This window comes from Rousettus aegyptiacus, unplaced genomic scaffold (genome assembly GCF_014176215.1).
Source record: "Rousettus aegyptiacus isolate mRouAeg1 unplaced genomic scaffold, mRouAeg1.p scaffold_m13_p_7, whole genome shotgun sequence".
Taxonomy (NCBI): domain Eukaryota; kingdom Metazoa; phylum Chordata; class Mammalia; order Chiroptera; family Pteropodidae; genus Rousettus; species Rousettus aegyptiacus.
Genome location: NW_023416310.1, coordinates 3681418 through 3701600, shown reverse-complemented (window position 1 = coordinate 3701600; position 20183 = coordinate 3681418). Strand labels below are relative to the sequence as shown.

General features: G+C 46.3%; 1 protein-coding gene across 3 annotated transcripts in view; it reads right to left on the bottom strand.

Moving 5' to 3' along the window:
• Positions 1–1381: 1381 nt before the first annotated feature.
• GRHL1 (grainyhead like transcription factor 1) overlaps positions 1382–20183 on the bottom strand; it is a 44145-nt gene continuing 25343 nt past the window's right edge. For 2 of the 3 annotated variants that reach the window (XM_036224733.1, XM_036224734.1), the window contains exons 9-16: positions 14996–15154; positions 11229–11316; positions 9828–9967; positions 8767–8804; positions 7163–7254; positions 6790–6875; positions 4202–4266; positions 1382–3075 (exon numbers count right to left, since the gene is read on the bottom strand). In XM_036224733.1, the coding sequence (XP_036080626.1) occupies positions 2961–3075; positions 4202–4266; positions 6790–6875; positions 7163–7254; positions 8767–8804; positions 9828–9967; positions 11229–11316; positions 14996–15154 (783 nt within the window). In that variant the 3' untranslated portion in view covers positions 1382–2960. The remainder of the gene's footprint in view (positions 3076–4201; positions 4267–6789; positions 6876–7162; positions 7255–8766; positions 8805–9827; positions 9968–11228; positions 11317–14995; positions 15155–20183) is intronic. The other variant, XM_016121160.2, reaches the window with a different exon arrangement.

Sequence of the window (20183 nt, the reverse complement as noted above, 5' to 3'; positions counted from 1 at the left end):
GAGGCAGCGGGTGGAGGGTCAAGGCCCCACTCCACGTACTGACTGGGTGGCCTCCACTTGCTACATATCGATGATCAGCAGTTGCACGTGAGATGCAAACATTGCTGATACCGGAGGTCACTCGTATCCTGCTCCCCTCGTGCGGTAAGAGGAGGAACGGCGATCACGAAGGTGAGTGCGCGTCACAGGCCTGCCCGGGCCGGCTTGCCTCTCACCTGCAGGCCCTGACTCACCTTCCTGTGATCCCTCCCCCTTAGGGACTTCTGCTTTACTGACTGCTGCCAAAACAGACGATCCCTCCTTTGTGGCCTAATGGTCTACCTCCAGCCCAGACCCATTTCTGAGCTTCTAACTTCTAAACAACCTCCCGCTGATGTAGCACGTGACTGAGTACTCACCAGCACTGACCTCCACAGAATCATTTCCTGAGCACCTGCTACGTCACTAGCTTTGGGCTAGGGGCCAGAGTGCTAAGGAGACGGGAGCCTGTGGAGGGCTGGTGGGTTTTTGATCCAACTTGGAGCAGTGAGTGGCAGGAGACGGAGCTGGGGTAACCCACTGGGGACATCAGGTGGACCCATCTCCAAGGGAAAGCCAAGTTTTGAGGCAGAAGGAAGAGGTACGTGACAAAGGCAGAAAGAAACGCAGCAGACCGCGGGAAGGCAGAGAGTGTGAGGGAGCCCAAGGTGCTCCCTGGAGCCTTGGTGAAGGTGGGGTCCAGGAAGGGCCCCGTGGAGGGGACACACGGGCCCCACCCCGCAGGCTTCCCGCGCTGGGCTGGCTCTGGCACTGAGTGACCAGGAGTGGAATCTGCCCCTAAGGATTTTTTACTTGTGGCCCAAGAATGAGTGAAAAATGTAGATGTCAAAGGAAACCTATCACGCTTACGTCATTAATCTGATCATGTGTTCGCTAGAAGTGTATTTTAGTGTCTACCACAGTTAGGCCCCAGATTACCTGAATATGCTTATAATAGCTGTTTGACTTAGAAATTCTAATAAGCTGAAACATTATTGGCAGATTTTTAAACCAAACATTTTGTTAAGCTTTAAAAAACTAAAAACACTGTGCTCGCTTCAGGAGCACATACTTAAAAAAAAAGAAAGAAAACACAAAGCTGTTAGGTCTAAGAGCATTCACCTGTAGCTTCAGTGGTTAAATTCTGATACTAGTTGAAAAATTATTTAGGACTTTCTAACTTAACAATTAGATCATTTCACAGATACCTGCAAGGAAACACTAAGATGACGGAAGAGTCCTAAGGACATGTTGGGAAATGAGGAGGAAATGCTAAGAAGATCCTTTTTAGCTGTCATTGTAAGATCTTAAATTCTGTTTTATGAACTAATGATAAGATAAAGTCAAACAGGACAACAGGAAATGACATATTACGAAATAGACATATAAAATTTAATCCCTTTGGTTTAAAATACATCTTCGATGATACAATTAAAAACAACAAACAAGTCAAATCGATTTCATAGAACAAAATATAAAATAGTTATATGACCCGTGTCCCATCTTAATCTTAGAAAACCAGCAATTTAGTTCATATACTTCATTAGAATATTTTACTGTAAGAATGTAACTATCAATCCTACTTATACAAATGAACTATTCTAGCTCCCTGAACCTAAAGATACCCGTGATTTTGTTATAAAATTACTTTTTAGCATTTTTATATATTTAAACATGTGTACAAAATGTTCCCCTGCCAAGGAGCATCCTCTCATAAATTCATGAATCTTTCTACAATTGTTAGCATACAAGACAATCAAAGCTTGCAGGCTCTGAAACACGATAAAACAGAAATAATTTCTTGTAAGAGGAAGATTAGGAAGAACTCCATTTTGAGTTGTATCACCTGGCACACTAGTCACAGTATGTGTTGTAATTACTGTTTGTTCGTTCTGTTAGGTACGTATGACTAAAACTAGCATACACGACAGACGTGAATTGCTGTAGTGTTTTTCCTTTACTTCATTTGTTAAAAACAGTGCAGAAATCCAAATAATAAGTCTCAAAAGCAAATGATCTGTCATTTGGGAGGGTTCTGCTATGGAATTACTGCTGTGTTTGGGAAACCCAGAGAAAGCACTGTGGTGGGTTCCAGCAGCACAGCATCCTATCTGCTCGGTAGACATTATCAAAAATAACTTAACCCTTCGTCTAAGGAGAGTCTTTGGGGGAGACCTCATTGCATCTCTTCTGTACAGACACCGCATTTATATATTATCTATTTATATAAGACATGTATGTACACATTTACAGACATAGGCCTTCAAAAATGTATTGCACTTATATACAATGCAGCTTTAGCTTAACTGATTCATACTGTAACCCGCTGAAGTTCTTCATAAGAAAGGCAGCTGATATGTTCAAGAAAGTTGCAGAGGAAGATTTCAGTAACACGCTCTATGTGAGTAAACATTTCCTGGGGGATGAGAGGCTAAGGGCAAAGGGCTCATCCTTTGTCTTCGGAGGCCACTCCCCTGGCCTGAGGCAGGCAGATGCACACAGTTCAGGCCCCGTGCAAGATCCTTAAAGCCGCGCCGACCGCCTTCTCTGACCTGCACTGGGGAGCAGGCCCACTCCCACTGAAGAGACAAGGCAGATATCCCGGTATTTGTATCAGTAATGCAGCAGGTATCCTAAAGTTTCCCAGAGAGTCTATCAAGTCTTGGAACAAAGTTTTCACTTTTAATCCTAAGTATTTATATCAGAAAATTCAAACATAATAGTACATGGATCTCTCTGTCCAATCTGAAAAACGCCAATGCAATATATTCAAAGCTATCACCAAGTCAAACGCAGCGCGGTCTCCACTTCAAAGCAGCTCCTTCCACTGACATCCGTCGGCACGTGGAAGGTGGCTGACTGCTGGCCCTGCGGCTCGCCAGACAGCAAGACCTACACACCACCTTCGTTTAGCTCGTCGGGAGGGGCGGGCTAGGGTGCCTCTAGATTTCAGTGAGGGTGAGTTTGTACGACCCCCCCACTTCTTCGATCTGCAGCTGGAAGGTGTCTTCATTGGAGTAATGCTTCACGATGTTGTCGTCCATGTTCACCAGAATCCTGAAAGAGGAGGCGAGAGCGATGCCCTCAGTCCCGCTCGCTCTGGAGTCGGCCACCCGGATTTCCGTTAGCTCTGCTCCCTACTAGCTGTGACCCAGGACGGAAAATGTTTACGCTCCCAAAGCCTCAATTTCCTCATCTACGAAATAGGGATGGATAACAGTGTCTACCGTAGAATACAGTTAAGAAGATTAAATGAGGACTCAAATGAAGCACTTATAACAGTGCAGGGCACGCGGTAAGGAAAACCCACTAGCTTATTATTAATTCAGCGTGCAGGAGTCACTCAGTGGAGAGCAGCTGTTATAATGAACACACTCAATCCACAGAGCGGCACTTCGCCAATCCAGCTTTAGAAAACACAGTGGCGGGATGAGCCCACGGCTCCGCAGCGGCAGCTCCCTCACGAACGAGGCTCCCTGGCGAGCAACCCTCAAAGTTTAACTGAGTGACTATGAGGTGCAATGCTTCCCACTGGACCCGCCTACAAAATTCCAACTAGGATTTGCTTTAGAATTAAACCAAAATACTGTTGTGCTATCCTGCTCACCCATGCCAAACAGCAGAATATCAGTGCAAGGAAGCAATGCTCTGTGACTGAAAACACAATCCAGGGCAGGAGGGGAGGGGAGATGAGCAAAGGCTTCGCAGTCGGTGAAGACTGACCTTGAATTGTGGCCTTGGCACTGATCTGATCCTGGACCAGTCTCTCGGGCTCTCTGTGCCTCAGCTGACTATAGACTGAATAACGACCCCCATCTCAGAGGGTAACGTGCAAATTAAATAACGTGAGTGGTGCCCAACCCAGGGCCCGGCTCACGACGGGGGCTCGGCGACGGGGCCGCGACTGCGGCGTCACCCTCACTGGCTCTCGTGATGCACGCTGGACCCTGGAGCCACCTCGCTGCTGCCGAGCACGAGAGGAGCATATACGAGTCATACTTAAAAAGTATCAACAAGGATGTCTTAGAAAGGTGGATCAATTTTATGTGGATAACTTAAGAAAAAACACATTCCTGCACTGATGTTTCTGTGACTGTTTCTGGACGGGGCACAGATGCACGTGAGTAACATTAACGTTACACCACGTTAACCTCACGCAGGTACTAGGAATGTCGGTTCTCACCCTTTTTTACATTTCTTGAATATTTTCCCAATCTTGTCATGAGGAACGTCATATTTGTCTGAGATCTAAAAAAGCAATGAAAAATAATTACAAAATTTCATTTTCATGGCTTTAACAAACAAATTATATAATATAGTGGTACAGTCATTCGACTTTGTTTTTCAAAAATGCACAAAGACATACATAAAAACCAGATCCTACCCTGGGGAGGCATGCTACTTACTTTTGAAGGGAGCTGCAATCGAGTGCTTTGTTATTTCTCCCTAGTTCACAGCTGTTCACAAATGTATTATATGGTTATAGTTTTTTTTTTTAATTACTATTTTATAGAGCCGTTTTAAGTTTAGAGAGAAACTGGGCAGAAGACACAGAGTTGCTCAGCACCCCAGTGTAGCCCACTGGCTATTAGCATCTCATTCTTGGGGTGCGTTTGTTATATGTGATGAGCTAACACTGCTATAACATCATGAATCATACTGCACTGTTCACATTAGGGTTCACTCTGAGTTGTACACTCTATGGCTTTTGACAAATGTATAATGACGCGTATCCACGGTCACAGGTTTTCTGATGAAGTGTAGAATGGCCTTGCTTTGGACTCAAAGGATTCAAATCAGTTCTGATTTATCTTCAGTTAGCGCGTGACCTTTCTGACTCCCGGCCTCCCCTCATCAGTACAAGGACAGATCCTCACACATCACTAGGTTGCTGTGAGGATTAAAGTGTGTCCAGCACAAAGCGTGAGTTCTTAATTTCAGATACAGAATTATGGGAAGGAAGAAATGTTTCTATATCCCATAGCCCGAGAAGAACATCCAAGTCCCTGATTACAATCTGAGAACTGTGCCTCCGCCAGTTGTACCCAGAGCCGCTCAGAGAGCCGTGAAAACTCTGGCAAAATCACCAGGGTTCCAGCTAACATGGCTGCAGCCACTGGGGTGCTGCCCTCTGCCTTTGCTCAGCCTCGGCAACCCCCTCTTTTATGATCAATGAATGGTCCACACAGTGCAGTGAAACCCACATGGTGTCGTCTTTGGGCACAGAGGCTACCTTTAAAGAAAGGATGAATTACTCCAAGCGTGAGCAGCTGGTTCAGTCTGGATCAAAGTCTCTATTTGGAATTGTTGTCCAGACACCTCCCGCCCGCCCCGACCCTTCCTGGGGTTACTGCCCACCCTCAACGTGGAGAGCGAGGCTCAAGGCAGCGCTGAGACGCGGGGCCTCCGAAGACCAGCCTTCAGGCCGCATTCGGTCTAACAGGCACGCGCTTCGAACCGCATCCGAGCTCCCGCCACACGAACAGGTCCATTTCTTTTCTGTACCACAGCATGATAATGCTTGTACGTTCATGAAATCCCAGCCCCAAGAGATGTAAGACAGAGATGAGGTCTTTGTGAGTTGTGAACAGCTGTATGTGGCACGTCGAGTCTCAATCTTTTTCATACTCTCCTCTCTCTCCATAATCAAGAGTTCACGTGATTCTTAAGAAATGAGGACGGGCTGCCAGAAGACGAGGCAAGAGGAACTCGGGAGACGCTGCTGGAAGCAGAGGAGTGACAGCGGCAAAGCGCCCCGGGAACGTGCTGAGGGGTGCCTGGGGCGTGCGGCTCCCCGGGCACCGGGCGGTGGTGCCCCAACCCCCGTCCCCTCGCCTTCGCTGCAGTTATCGGCCCCTGGCAGGTCACGCGCTGGTGTCTTTGCTTATCTGCCTCCACCTTCCCAACCCGAACGTGAATGCTGTTTGCTGCCGTGTCACTTGCTCTGGTCACTCCGGGGCCCAGAACAGCAGCCCCTGGCACAACACACACTCACGACGGACTCGACACGCTGCGGTCGCCAGGGGCGCCCCGGCGAAACTCGTTTCCAGCCCGGCCATGCTCGCGTTCTGAGCACAAAGGGTCCTCTGACTTACAGGGAGGGGCTGCGCTGCCGACTACGAGGACACAGTGCAGTGTCCCTGACTCTCGTCCTGCGGTGAAGCCAAAATGGGGAGTCGGCAGGCAGGCACCCTCCTTGTGCCCTCTCTCACTGCTCCCCGAAGGGCAGACCTTTGGTCGTCACTGGTTATACCTCTGAATTTTCTCAAATGTGCTTTGAGTAAGGTCCCGAGGCAAATTTAGTCATTCCCTAAAACTGGGCATTTCAAAGGCAGACCAAAGAGCCACTGTTTTTATGCATGAAGTCTGTAAGATTTTATTTGGTTAAAAATAATTTTTGTTGGCTTTCTAGAAGGTCTGTTAAATAAATGGCAGTCTCCCTTTAACCAAATACAATAAAAACTAAACTACTTTGCAGGTCATCACAAATCCACTCAATCCAGTGGATGAGACATTACGAGCAATTACTATCTACCAACTAGTGCGCTGGGCACGGGGCCGTGAGACCAAGTAGGGACAGCCCCACAGACGACCGAGGACCACACCAGGTGGGTGGAGCATGGCCTGCGCCACAGGCACAGACAAGACACCGCTGCTCAGCAAAGGCCTCTGAGGTTTCAGCACGGCAGAGGCATCTGGATGGCCTGCAGAATGTGCTACGTCAATTTGTTTTCGCTTTTTAAAGAGAATTACAAAGTTTACAGTACTTACAGCTTCCATCAAGCCTTTCAAAGATGGAGTCTTGAGCATCAGGGCATCGAAGACTTCTTCTGACTCCTTTCGCACATAGAGCAGCACTAATCCCCAGTCGGGAGTGAAGGAGATGGGAAAAAAAAAAAGAACGCAGTTCACTCACGTGAGCGAAGTAAGAGCGCAGACCCACAGCACGCACCAGCACGAAGTGTCCTGAGGACACAGTGCTCGGCTTCTCTCAACTCTGCTGTACGTTCAAGCTCGAGCCAGAAGCTGGTCTGACAGAAGAAGAGTCAAACTGGACAAGATTTGTTTGAGCAATGTATGCTTTTGACAGATTCAGAACTCACTTCTAACTTACAACGCCCGCTAAGAAATGAAGCCAACGCACCTCTCTTTGGTTCTTCTAGCCGGGTCAGCTTAGTAGGTGCTGGGATCGCAAAATCATCTTCCGACCCGTACGGCCCCCTTTTCAAGTTAGATCTGCAGGTGATTCAAAGTGTGTGATTAGTGCCTTCGACTTAGCACGCACGGAAACGAGTTTTAGGGTCTATCACTGAACTTTAGATTTAAAATGATCTCCACACTTCATCCGGTCTGGCCTCCTTATTTTGTGGATGAAAATCTGAGGCTGAAGACTGATACGGACTGAACCAGGGCTCCTGCTACTACTCATCAGCAGAGCTGGCTGCACTCGGCCGCCTGCCAGATGCGCCCCCTGCTCACACCACGTTACCATCACCTGATCTCCTCAAGAAACAAGTTTCTTTTCAGGGAAAATCTCACGGAGGGGCATAGGATTTGAAATACATGTAGAGACACTAACAAAATAGAGAGCGTGTCAGAAAAGGGAGAATGGTCTGAGCAGGAAAATGCAAGGCCATGCTGGCGGAAACAATGTTCCACGTGAAGAGAAATCTAGAAGGGCAGGGTGGGCCCTACTGTGGAGCATTTGGATCATTCGGCTCTACGGAATTTATTATGTTGCTGGCATCAGGGAACCTGAAGGTTCTGTGAGACGAGAATGCTATAGCTGAAGTAGAATAAAGACAGGAGGGGACTCCAGGTCCTGGAGGCAGAAGAACCAGCTAGAGGACTTTGGGGACAATCACAGCATATGATTCTAAGGGCTAAAATAAGATCAGTGGAAATAGAAAGGGGAAGATAGGAACAGACCTCATATGAAGAAAGAAGAGGGAGACCAGCACCGCTGGCTGGCGAAGACGGTTACAGGGCATTCCACACGGTGAGGCTCCGTGCGGGCGAGCAATAAAGCGGCGAAGTAACAAAAATGAAGACAGTGAGCTCTGAACAGAATGATCGCTTCGAGGACACGGGCTGAGTGTTAGAAGAGTCTGCCCCAGCCTCTAGCACATGCCAGCCTCCAGCAGAGGCACTGGGGGGGCATCGCCGGCGACAGGGGACACGTGGTTGGTGTGTGCCGCCTGACAGGACACACTGAGAAGGCGGCATCATGTGTGCGACCCTCCTGCCAACATGCGTGACCGAACCTCGTCACAAGGAAACGATGAACAAACCCAGAAGGAGGGACATTCTAGAAAACGACTGTCACCTTCAAAGTGTTATGGCAGGAAGGTCAAGGAGAGATGGACTGTTCCCCACTGATGAAGCCAAAAGAGACGTGAAGAGTAAACACACTGTCTGAGTCTTAACTGGATCCTTTCTTGCTGTGAAAGACCTGATCAGAACAACCGGCGAAAGCCGCACGGGGACGAGGACTGGCGCCGACGTCCCCGCACCAACACCCTGACTATGACTGTTTTGCGGGAGCGTGTCCTTGCCCGTAGGACATGTACACTCAGGTCTTTAGGCACGAAGGTGTCACTGGGTCAGCAACCTACTCTCCAGTGGCTCGGGAAAAAAGTCTTTCTTTGTATTGTACTAGCAATTCCTCTATAAGTTTAAGATTGTTTCTAAATAAAAAGAATTTATTAAAACAAAATGAAACACAATGAAACAAAACATAAATCTTACCCTTCACCTTCCAATTCTTCTGAGGCGATAGAAAGGACCTAAGACCAAAAATAAAATTATTTTTCAAGTACATGCTCAAAATATTTCAGACCACGAATTATTCCTACGTGAAAATACTTTTGAATTTGACCAATCTAACACAAAACCATTTAGTTTTATTTTTCAATAACCAGATTCTCGGCAGTATCTCGAAGTCCTCCCACTCAGGGGCTGGCAACCGTGTCCCCCGAGCCGAGTTCTGCCTAGCGCCTCTTTGCGCACTGACGGGCACACTGCCACTCATTTGCTGGCGTGCTGTTTACGGCTGTTTTGGCACTGCCTCTCAGAGTTCAGTAGTCACAATAGAGACCATATGACCCAAAAGGCCTACAACGTTTATTACTTAACCCTTTATAGAAAGAGTCTGCCAACTGCTGTTCACAGCAAAGCTTCTCGTTAGGAACAGAACACACTGGCCGTGGCTTCCCCTAGGCGGTCCACGCAGTGCATGGCAGACCGCCTTTTCAATGTTTATCTGAGCTCGGCGCAGAAAGCAGGCTCCACTCTCCTCAGGTTCCTGCGTCCACCGAGCTTCTGCTCAGAGCAGGACAGGGCTATTTGTTAAATTCTGCATCGGCGGCCAAGACACAGCTCTCTGCGTGCCAACGATGACTCAGTAACTGAAACCATGACCGCAGCCTTTGGACGTTCTTTGTGCCACGAGGCTGCGAACCCCAGGGACTCCTCTGGCTTTCCCCTCCGGTCCAGACCCATGTAAGTTAAACCCATGAGATCAAAGACTCAAACTGCAAATTGCATTACTCTGCTAGCATCTTTTAAATGAGCTTAAAAACAAATAAATGCAAACAAGATTTGCGGAACAGTTTGGTACTTTGTTTCCAAATCAACTGTCCTTAAACGCTCTCCACTGTAAGGACCTCCTGTCATCCCAATGGAATATTCCAGAAAGCTAACCCCAAAGGCTGGCCAAATCTCAGTAAATTTTGGCTTCTGTTTTCCAAAGATTTTCTTTTTGTCAAATCTTACTCCCCTGCGGCCACCCTGGGCTCCTGGTTACGTACGTGAGTGCCCCGCTGAAGGTTGGCGAAGTGCACGTCGGGAATGAAGAGAACAGGCTGAGTATCGAGATCAATAAAGGGCTTGAAAATTGTTATGTCCATTCGTTTGTGAGAGGGAAGCAGTGGCACTTTAACATCAGAAACTGGAAAAAAATGGGGATGCCACAATCAACAGCTTATATACTTACACTGGATACAGGCCACACAGCGTTTTCCTCAACGTTTAAGAAACTTAAATTATACCACTATTAGATACAGGTCACATCGCCTGAACTACGAGGAAAATCGGTTGATGTGAAGGTCTATGCTGTCTGTATTTACTATATTAAAATCAATTGAACATCAAAATCAGAGGAGAAAAAGGTATCTTTAAACACACACACACACACACAGAAGGTTTGGAACGAAGGCAAAGCATATTTAGTTTTTGTCTGACAGGCTAACCTAACTGCATAGACATAATTTAGAAGCGGTTTCACCTTAGCTATCCTCATTAAATACTTGACATTTTAACGGCAACTCTTTCTCCCACCTGGGCACACACACCTTCACTACTCTTTCTCCCACCTGGGCACACACACCTTCACTTCACACCTTCCACTTCAGAACTACGCCTGACTGAGGTGAAGAGTAAGCATGACGGTCTCATTTTTAACTTATGAAACCTCAGACTCCATCTTCCGCCATCGTCTGACCCTGAAGCAGTCAGTGATGAGTTTTCCTAGTTAGTTAGCTGCTCTCTAAAGTGACATGGGGAGGCTGCACTTTGATGCCAGTTGGAGAACCCTGACTAATGAGCTCCGGGGCAAACGTCTGCTGAGCCAGACAGAATGTTCAAAGAGCAGATGCCAGCAGCCCACGTACTGCGGATGAAACACGACTGGCACTGAGCAGCATTTTTTTTCCCTTTTAGCTGAGAGAGACAGGATTTTGTGACTATGAATATTGGACACATTAAAAAAAAAGAAAAAGAAAAAAGAAAAGGTTTCCTGGTAAAATGTCCAGAGGCCCTACAGGTTCTGCAAATGATAGAAAACTATACTCATTTGGAATTAAAACATCCTGAATTCTGAAGGGTGTTATTATTCTTAAAAATCTAGACAATTCCAATTTTATCATCAGTTATTCAGGTGGAATGTGTGCTTTTTTCAGGACTGGAATCGGCAACCTGAGCTAGTGCAGCCAAAATAGTCTACACTCTGACAAACTCAAGAATCCTTCGTGTAGTGCCCCAAGAAAATTACTTAGTTTAGCCATTCATCTGTTTTTGTATCTGGTAAGGAAAGCAATGCTACCGCTTCGCAGTAATAAAAAAGAGCCACTTTTCTGTCTTCTGCTCGAAAACTCAAGGCGCCAATCTGCACGGAAAGGTCTGAAATGCTTGGAGGGAACATTTCTACTTACAGGCATTCAACTGGGAGCCGGGGTCAGTACACTTGCCTTTTCTTTTGCTTTGTTTTCGTTCTTCGTCCCTGATTTTCCGTTCAGCTCCCTACAGGGACAGACAAGACAAGACATGATTCTGTTTATCTGATCCCCTTTAAAATATTTAACTCTTATCCAGACCACTGGAGGGAGGGGGATGGAAATATCTCCTCTTTGAAGATGAACTCCATTACCTATTATAGGCATGGAGCTTATCACCATACTTCTAAAAAGCCTACTCTTAAAACTATTTTTAACTATAAAATCAAAGGGAAATATTTATTTAAAAAGCAGAGTAAAATTCCTCTCAGCAGTGGACGTGGCCAGGCTAAATGAAAACCTGAGAAGGTCTGCTGGTGTACCGCGCCACCTTCAAAGACAGTGACTTCTCTTCTCTCGTAACAAGAAAATTAAAGGAAAAGTCCCAGTCGACGCTACTTCAAGTGCACTTCCCTATCTGGGCAAAGTGGGATTCTCTCCAAGGACCTGGCATCGACTAAGGGACAAATATGACCGACTACAATGCACAAGAGCATTTCTGATTTTCTAGAAAATTGCATGGCCACTTAAAGAAGAAATGTGCATCCTCTAGAGGGAAGGCGCATGCATGAGGTATGCCAGCTCCACGCCACAATCCACAAAAATAGAGCCGCGTGAGGAATAAACACGGCCTGAAATTAAACGAGTATAATAAAACAGTTACTAATCACTTGACTTGACCTACTGGCATTTATTTTAGATGGCACAGATTTCTTTACAATGTTATCCAGTAATATGAACTGGTGGCTTATTTTTCTGTAAATGTCCTGATAGCAAAGAGAACCAATAAAAACCACCCCAGAGATTTTGGCACTATTACACAATAAAACCACATTAAAAAAAAAAAAAAAAAACAATACAAAACCACTTCTGCTTCTTCTAGAAGGTATTACTATACTAGCTAGCATATTGGTAAACGCACAACCCGCTTATAAAAATAGCCATTAATATCAACACAAACATTATCTCGCATACAACAATCTCCAATCTCCCAGCCACTACTTTACGGAATTGGTTCATATCTCTCTCAGTCCTTTCTTACAGTCTGATTTTATTTTGATGATGAATTACATGCCCCCCTCAAGGTAGTTTTACAAAATAAGTTATTTTCCTCCTTATGTATGAGTTATATCTCTAAAGAATAAGGGACTTCTGCTCCCAATCCAGATGGAGTAAGAGATCGGATTTACCCTCCACCCAGAAACAACACCCCCACAAACTGCATGAAAAGGCTTGTTAAGGCCCTGGCCACCAGGCAACCAATGGCGATCCCTAGGGAACAGGGAACAGGGAACAGCGAAGTGAGCCTTGGGTACGCCACTGGCGCTGTCACACTTTTCGGGCTGTGTGTGACACAGAGGGCGACATCTGGTGGTCTCCTTGGGCCAGGCTCCCTGGGGAGGAGACAGCTGAAAGTTCATAGGTCAAGACAGCAGGCCAAAGTAGCAACGGGGAAGGAGCTACAGAGCAAGAACTCCAGAGACCGTCCCAGGGCTCCCGAGTACTCAGCGGAGCGTGGACAGTGCGTGAGTGCGAGAAAGACCTGCAGCTGGGAAAGAACATCCACAGAGACGAGAGAATCGTGCCTGAAACTCACACAGGGCCCCAGTGCCTGTTCCCACCAACCAGACTGGAAAATTTACCATTCACAGGGCGGCGGGGAGCAGAGTGAGGAAAATCGCGCCTCAGCAGCGAGCACAACCAGCCCAGGACTGAGCAGAGCGCTGCCCAGAGCCCGCCCCTCAAACCATAAAGGCGAGACCTGAAAGGATGGCACTGTTTCCAAGCAACGTCACTCGATCTCAGGACAAAGTTCAAGAGGATTCACAGGATTACAAAATTACCCGACCCCCAATGAGGTAAAACTCCCAGCGTCAGAGAGACAGGAAAACACGACCGGTCAGAGGCAGACACTCAAACCACGCCGCCGACCCCGCTCCGGCACACAGGTTAGACAAGGGGACGACCACGGCTCTTATAACCATGGTCTGCATGGTCAGAAAGCTAGTGAAAAACGAAACGTGTCGAAGCAGAGACTTGAAAGATATAAAATCAATCGAAGCTGATTTTCTAGAGATGAAAACAATAAAATCTGAGATGAAAAGTACACAGGGCGGGACGACATGACAAAAGACTGATAAACTTTAAGACATAACAATACAAACCATCCAAAATGAAACAGAGAGAAAAAGTTAACCAAAAAAACCCAAAAAGAGCCTCTGAGCTGTGGGACAACTTCGAGCACCTGTACACCCACGTAACTGGCTTTCCCAAAGGAGGAGGAGGACATATTGAAGAAACAATGGCTGCAAAATTTCCAAATCTGATGAAAACTAGAAACCCACAAATCCAAGAAGCTCGGTGAACTCTAAGCACAAGAAATATAGACACACATAGAAGTGCTCAAAACCAGTAAAAAGAGAAAATCTTAAGAACAGTAAGAATAAAAGACATGTTACGCATAGAACAAAGGCACTGATCACAGTGGATTTCTCATCAGGAACCATGTGAGCCAGAAGACACAGCCACATCTTGGAAGCATTAACGAAAAAAAAAACCAGTCAATTAGAATGTTATACTCAAGTAAAAAGATCTTTCAAACTTGGAGGTGAAATAAAGATTTTTTTCAGACATACAAATGCTGAAAGAATTCGTCACCGGTAGAGACATACTGCAAAAAATATGAAAGGCCATCCAATGACATCATGGAGAGCTCTGTAAATTCAGGCTGTCCCGGCCCCTTCTCCGTCAACAACTAGGGAGACTGACCTTGGGAACTCACACTTGTCCCCAGTTAATGCTACTGAATCTGGGTGTCTGAGAAAGCTCTGCGAGCCTGCAAGGACCCAGGCCGTCCACCGGGGCGACGCTTGCACTGTGTAGCCAGTGTGAGCGTCGGGACAGCTGGCCTCTGGCAGCAAACACACTTCCGGTGATCCAGCACTCTCTAACAGTCTTAGCTAACACAGAGGTTTTTTAAGAGAATGAAAACAGGAATGCTGGCAAAGAAATACAGCCCAGAGTTTCAGTGGGAAAAGCCCAAGCCTTCTTTACTCTTCGTTCAGTGGCCACACGCCCATCTTCGGGGCTGCCCAGTTCGCAAGGACACGGCTGTCTCCAGTCCTCAAGGCTCAGCAGGACTACAAGCTTCTCTTTGGTTTTAATGCAGCCGAGCCTCTGGCTCTGCACCTGGCAAAAGCCATCATCTCTTCTCCAGAAAAAGAGTCATATCAGAAAAAAGAAATGACACCAAAGTCATCCGGGCCTACCTGCCACTTGGGGAAGAATTGTATCTTCTTCACCCCGTCCTCTCTTGCCTTCGCGGGCTGCTGCCAACTGGAGGGAGAGCCGGGCAGAGGGCGGCCCTCCGTGATTCACCCACATGGAGTCTTCAGACACAGGGCTCAAGAGGAGCCCGACTCCGTGGCCACTGCCTGCAGGCCGCGTGCACACGCCGACTCTGCCGCACATGCCCAACACAACCTTTTTCTTAGCCCTTGTCATTTTTCTATTAAAATGAGATATCTTTTCTTGCCTATATGTTTCTGCATGGCTAAAACAATAACTGCTAATTTAAAGTATCTAGAATTAGCAACAGTACATTCATATGGAACTTAAATACTAAAAAGACCCTGCTGATTGTCTGTGAGGAAGCGTATGCCTCACATGCTTTATTCCAAGTGTCCCCACTCAATCGACGGCCTCACCTTGTCGCAGAAGACCTTTATCTGGCAGTACGCCCGATGCACAGGCTTGTTGCTGCGGTTGTTATAGCTGTAGGTGTCGATCTGAATGTTAAGAGGCAACCCCTTCACTCCCTTCTGTGAAGAGAAATCTGTGCTCAAGCAGTTCACAGAGATGAAAACCTGCAAAAGCAAGAAAAGGTCCGTAAGCGACAGGCACTGATGGTCAACCGGAGTGCGGGGTGAGAACGATAACATCGCTGAAATTACTCGAACGTGTTCTGAACGAGAGCTCGGCTGTTCATTTAAAAGAAAACTTTAAAAAATAAAGCATCTATTTTAAAACTACTTTTGGTCGTAGAAACGGCCAAGTTAGGGAGAAGCAGGCAGCGGCCTTGGACCACCGTCTAGTTTTCCTTCCCGAATCCTTATTTAACAGCATGCGGTGGGTGGGTCTGGCTGTCTTTCTTCGCGTCATTTTTAAATGTTACCAATGCCACAGGTTCTCTCTGCAGCTGTTTTGCGGCTCATTGCAAACTCTCTGGGACTCTGCCTGTATCTGTGTCTGTACCATCGCTTAGGATCACATGCGGCACCCGATACCCAAACATTCTGCAACGTATGCAACTGGTGAGTCACACTGCCAAAGTGGTCCTGGAGGTTGTCAGAGCTCCAGGCGAGTCTTTGTACAGCAAATGAACATGCCCCATTTCCCCCCTATTTTTGTGATTCTGGATTTTAATCTCTCCACGTGTGGTCACAAGGTTTCTGAGCCTCCCTTTCAACCATTTCGTTTTAGAATTTATTTCTGCTGCATGAGCACCACGCAGTGGATATTACTGGAATTACAGTTTTAAAAACAGGTTGGCACATTTCAAAGCCCTAAGACCCTTAACGACCCCGCAAGCTCTAACGACAGAGAACAGGGCTGCCACAGTCGTGTGGGTGCTACCGGCTGAACCAAGACCCAGAGACGGATTAGCTTAATTAAATGAGAAAAGGGTGAAAAACTTTAAGAACGTAAGATAAAAGAGAAGGGAGGGTAGGGAGAGAGAGAAACTAGCTGCAACGTCAGAGAATGCTCTCTGGAAGGTATGCTAAATGCCGGAATAGTGTTTATTCTTGCTCTGGTCTATACACTATTTCTACGCAAGAGAAGACCAAAGATCCTGGAAGTGTGAGAACTTGTCCACTGAACAGACTTAAAGGCCTCTCTCGTCTTGGGCCTTCGCCAGCTCTCCCCTCGGACCCTCGAATGTTCATTCCTGCCTCACCTCTGTCCTTGTCATTCTTCCTCCTCCAGTTCCGGGCCAGGTCACCTGCACGGCTCCTCTCTAAAGCTCTAAGCCCCCCCTCCACAGAATGTTCCTGCGCACCCCCAACTTGAGTCATGGGGCCAACGGCAGTGACACCATTCACTGAGCACCTGGCATTTCCAGGCCTGTGCTGGCCCTTCAGACACATGACCTCGTTTCACCGTCGCCACAACCCTGGCAGACAGTACCATCCTTATTTTACAGGAGAAGCCTGGAGAGATTTTTAACACTGTCCCCAAGGATGCAAACGAAGGACTGGGACTCATACCCGGGACCGCACCCCCCCCGCCCCCCGCCTTATACTCTGCTACTGCTCTTCCCCAAATCAACCTTGTATCCTCAACACCTGGCTCTTCTTTACCACTTGAAACGGGCTGCCATTTTCGTAGGTGTAAATTTACATTACCCTGGCCAGACTGCAGACGAGGGCTGCATTCCCTGCTTTGCACCTTTCTCAATACTTAGCAGCGCCCGATCTAGAACGGCCTTGTCATGCCTGCTGTGATTGTCCTTTCCAGTTAACTCACGTTCAGTAAATAAGCAAACTGATTCGGTTTTTAAATACCTAAATCTAAACAGGCAAATGTGAATTTCGAATCCATTACAGAAACTTAGTGCTCTGACTTATCTTCTCCTACATATTTTTTAAAAAACACATCACATACAACCCATGAATCAAAGTTAAGGAGAGAGTCTATGGAAAAGATGAAAGACAAACAAGACAGACAGACAGATAAGCACTGATGGAAAGGCAGAGACACAGACAGTAATCCATGTGAACAACTGAGCACCTGAGGTAACCAAACCTCTGTATTTTTTATTTTACAGCCAATGGACAACCTAAACTTTTCTCTGTCATTCTAGGCCACATGGCTCAATTCCTAACACAAAAACAGCTGCCTGGGAAAGTTACGCTTTAGCCTCAGCAAGTCCAGGAAGTCTTTGCCCCAAAGTGACATTCCCTTTACAAGAGGATTTCGTGGTAATCCAACCTAAAACCTAGCCTCCCCTAGCTCCCCAGGGTCAAGTTTCTATTCAAGGCCGAAACAGGTAGGAGCCAGGTCCTGGGATCCATATAACGTGGAGGCTTCGGAGTGGCAGCGCCCTCACCGTTACCCGCGATTACTTAAAATCTCTTTCCTACACACGTTTCTCCCATTGTTCAGTCAGTTTTTTCCAAACTTAGCAGTTTCCTAAATGTATCAAAGAATGCTCACAGCATTCCTAATTCAACATTAAAAACGCCACCTTGCCTAGCTAAACAAACATACCAACAAACAGCAAACAAGATGTGCAGCAGAGGCTTGCTAGGCCAGGGACATGAGGGACAAGAAGGAAGGAGGGCTGAAGACCCAGAAGAGGAAACTAGGGGTGGCACTCACGAAGCTTCCTGCAGCAGTGTCCACGGCAAGACAAGCAGGACAGTCAAGGGGACACACTGGCACTGAAGGGGACACATGCCGTTTGTGCCGCAACCAAAGGCTGGCCAGAGGGCAAGGTGCCTTCCGTACGTTCTAGCAAGAGGCAGCGTGCCCAACAGGACAGGCTTCGGTCCGGAAGCGCACGTGTGCTTGGTCCCAGCTCCCTTGCTACTTAGTGCTGTGATCCCGGGAAGGGCCCTCGTCCGTCTAACGCAGGGTCTGGTTAGATGATCTCCAGATCGCTTTTAATTCTAGAGTCCTACGACTGTATTTATATCGAAAGGTGATGAATCTTACATCCCTACTCTGTTTACTAGTGACGATAATTTTGTGTAATACATTTATCAGTCGACTTCTTACAAATCGTATTATTTTAAAAGTATATATAATAAGGTTGCCATTTAAAGTAATTGTAACTGTTCGTGTAACATTAAGAATCTAATACAGCTGTGGCTCTCAAAGTGTGGTGCCAGGAGCATCGGCACTGGCTGGGGACTGGAGGCTTCCCACGACTCAATGGGAATCACCTGGGGGACCATCAATCCTTGCTGCCACCCGGCCACATCTAGACGTTCCGCTCTTACTGGATGGGGGTGAGTGCCAGACATCAGAGCTGCTGTGGCGGACCCCCAGATGATTCTAGCGGTCAGCCAGGATGAAAACCACTCCTGTCAAGTGGTAATCTTCTGTATTTACACAAAAGGCCTCCTCTGGCCCCCAAACACAGAGCTTATTAAAACAAGTCCTAATATATGGTTTCTTTTCTTTAAAGAGTTCAGATATTCTTACATGTATTTATATGTATCCCATCAGGGTTTTTCATAAAAATTTTTTTTACAGAGGTATATAACCCTATCTATCACATAAGAACACTCATTTAGTCAATGGAAACACATCTATTGAAGGAAATTCTCAACCTTGTTATTTAACAAGCCATGCAAATCCTCAAGAACTCACAGTTCATAAGTGACCAGAAAAAAAAAGAACTATTAAAAACCTATCAAACTCTATTTCTTATGTTTATGCCTTAGGTGACATTCGATTTTCACAGGAGTTGACGTCTGTGGATGAACTGTGTGTGCAGGTGAGGGTGTCAGGCGTCTGAACTACAGTGCAAGGCTGACTTGTGGTGTCATCCCCACTGAGCTGCAAGCTCCTGAGGACGGAGACAACACGCGACCAGCCCTTTGTACCTGGTAGAGTGTCACATAACACAGACTTTTTAATAAAAGGAAAATGCAGAGGGAGTAGCAAATAAATATGCATAAAAGGAAGTATAATGTAGAAACATAGCTTTCACATATTAATATAGACTAGGAGTCAGCTTTTTCTGTAAAAGGGCTTAAGAGTCAGTATTTAATTTCCGTGAGCCACATGCAACTACTCAATTCTGCAGGAACAGTGCAAAAGCAGCCACAGACAATAAGTAAACAAATGGTGTGGTGATGTTTCGATAAAACTTTATTTACACAAACAGGCAGCTGGCTGGCCAGGGCCCAGAGCTGCAGCTTGCTGACACCTGATCCAAACCATTGCCTAAATTGCTCACACAGTAATTTACCCTTATATCATCACAATGTAGTAAAGGGGGAGGAAGTAGTATTTCCCTTTCTGTAATTCAGTATTTCCACTTTGCACACGACTGACTTCCTGCAAAGCTATCCAGTATGGACTTCTTGCTAACGTCTCACCGACCCAGAGAATCACACATGTTCAAGGAGGGAACTAGAGTCTTGAGGGAGAAGCTCAGCATCTAGAAATTTTTATCCAGGAAGGCGATAATCTTTAATCGGAAGCACCCAAAACAGACAAGCAGGCCAGTGAAGGAAGGTGAGGCTGAACTCTCCTGTGGATCCCGGGCAGCCAGCAGGCGGGCATGTTCTGTTCCTCACAGTGCTAACACCTAGCGTTAGTTCTACCTAACGGGCAACCCCCCTGCACAGGCAGGACACTAGGCCAAGTCACCTAAGTCTGCATAAAACAAATGTTCAGACCCTTCTCACCACGTAGAAAAATACTTTCTACAATGTGATTACAGAAAAACCCCAATATCTCCTACTGAGTGTGGGAAAGAAGTAAAAAGTAAGGATTATTACACGTTTGACTCCTTTTCTATAAAATGCTCTTAAAATGACCTATTTCTAAAGTATGAGTAGGCTAGATGACACATGGCCTTCCTTCTCTAGAAAGATACAAAGATCTTTAAGATCTTAAATGATGACCTTTTCTGTTTTCAACCTTCCTTACCACTGATTTTGAGGAAAAGTTTGATTTTATTCAAATAATTGAAACATAAATCTCAAAAGATGAGTAACTAATGTTTCCACCCAAAATCACTACGAGAGAAAAAAACTAACCACAAAAATAAACTGCTAAACAGGTCAAAGATGCTCTGCAAGATTCCTTTTTCAACGTCCAGCCCATTTTTCTAAGACAGTTCCTCATTCTTGGCTGAGAATTCATGCACTCAGAACT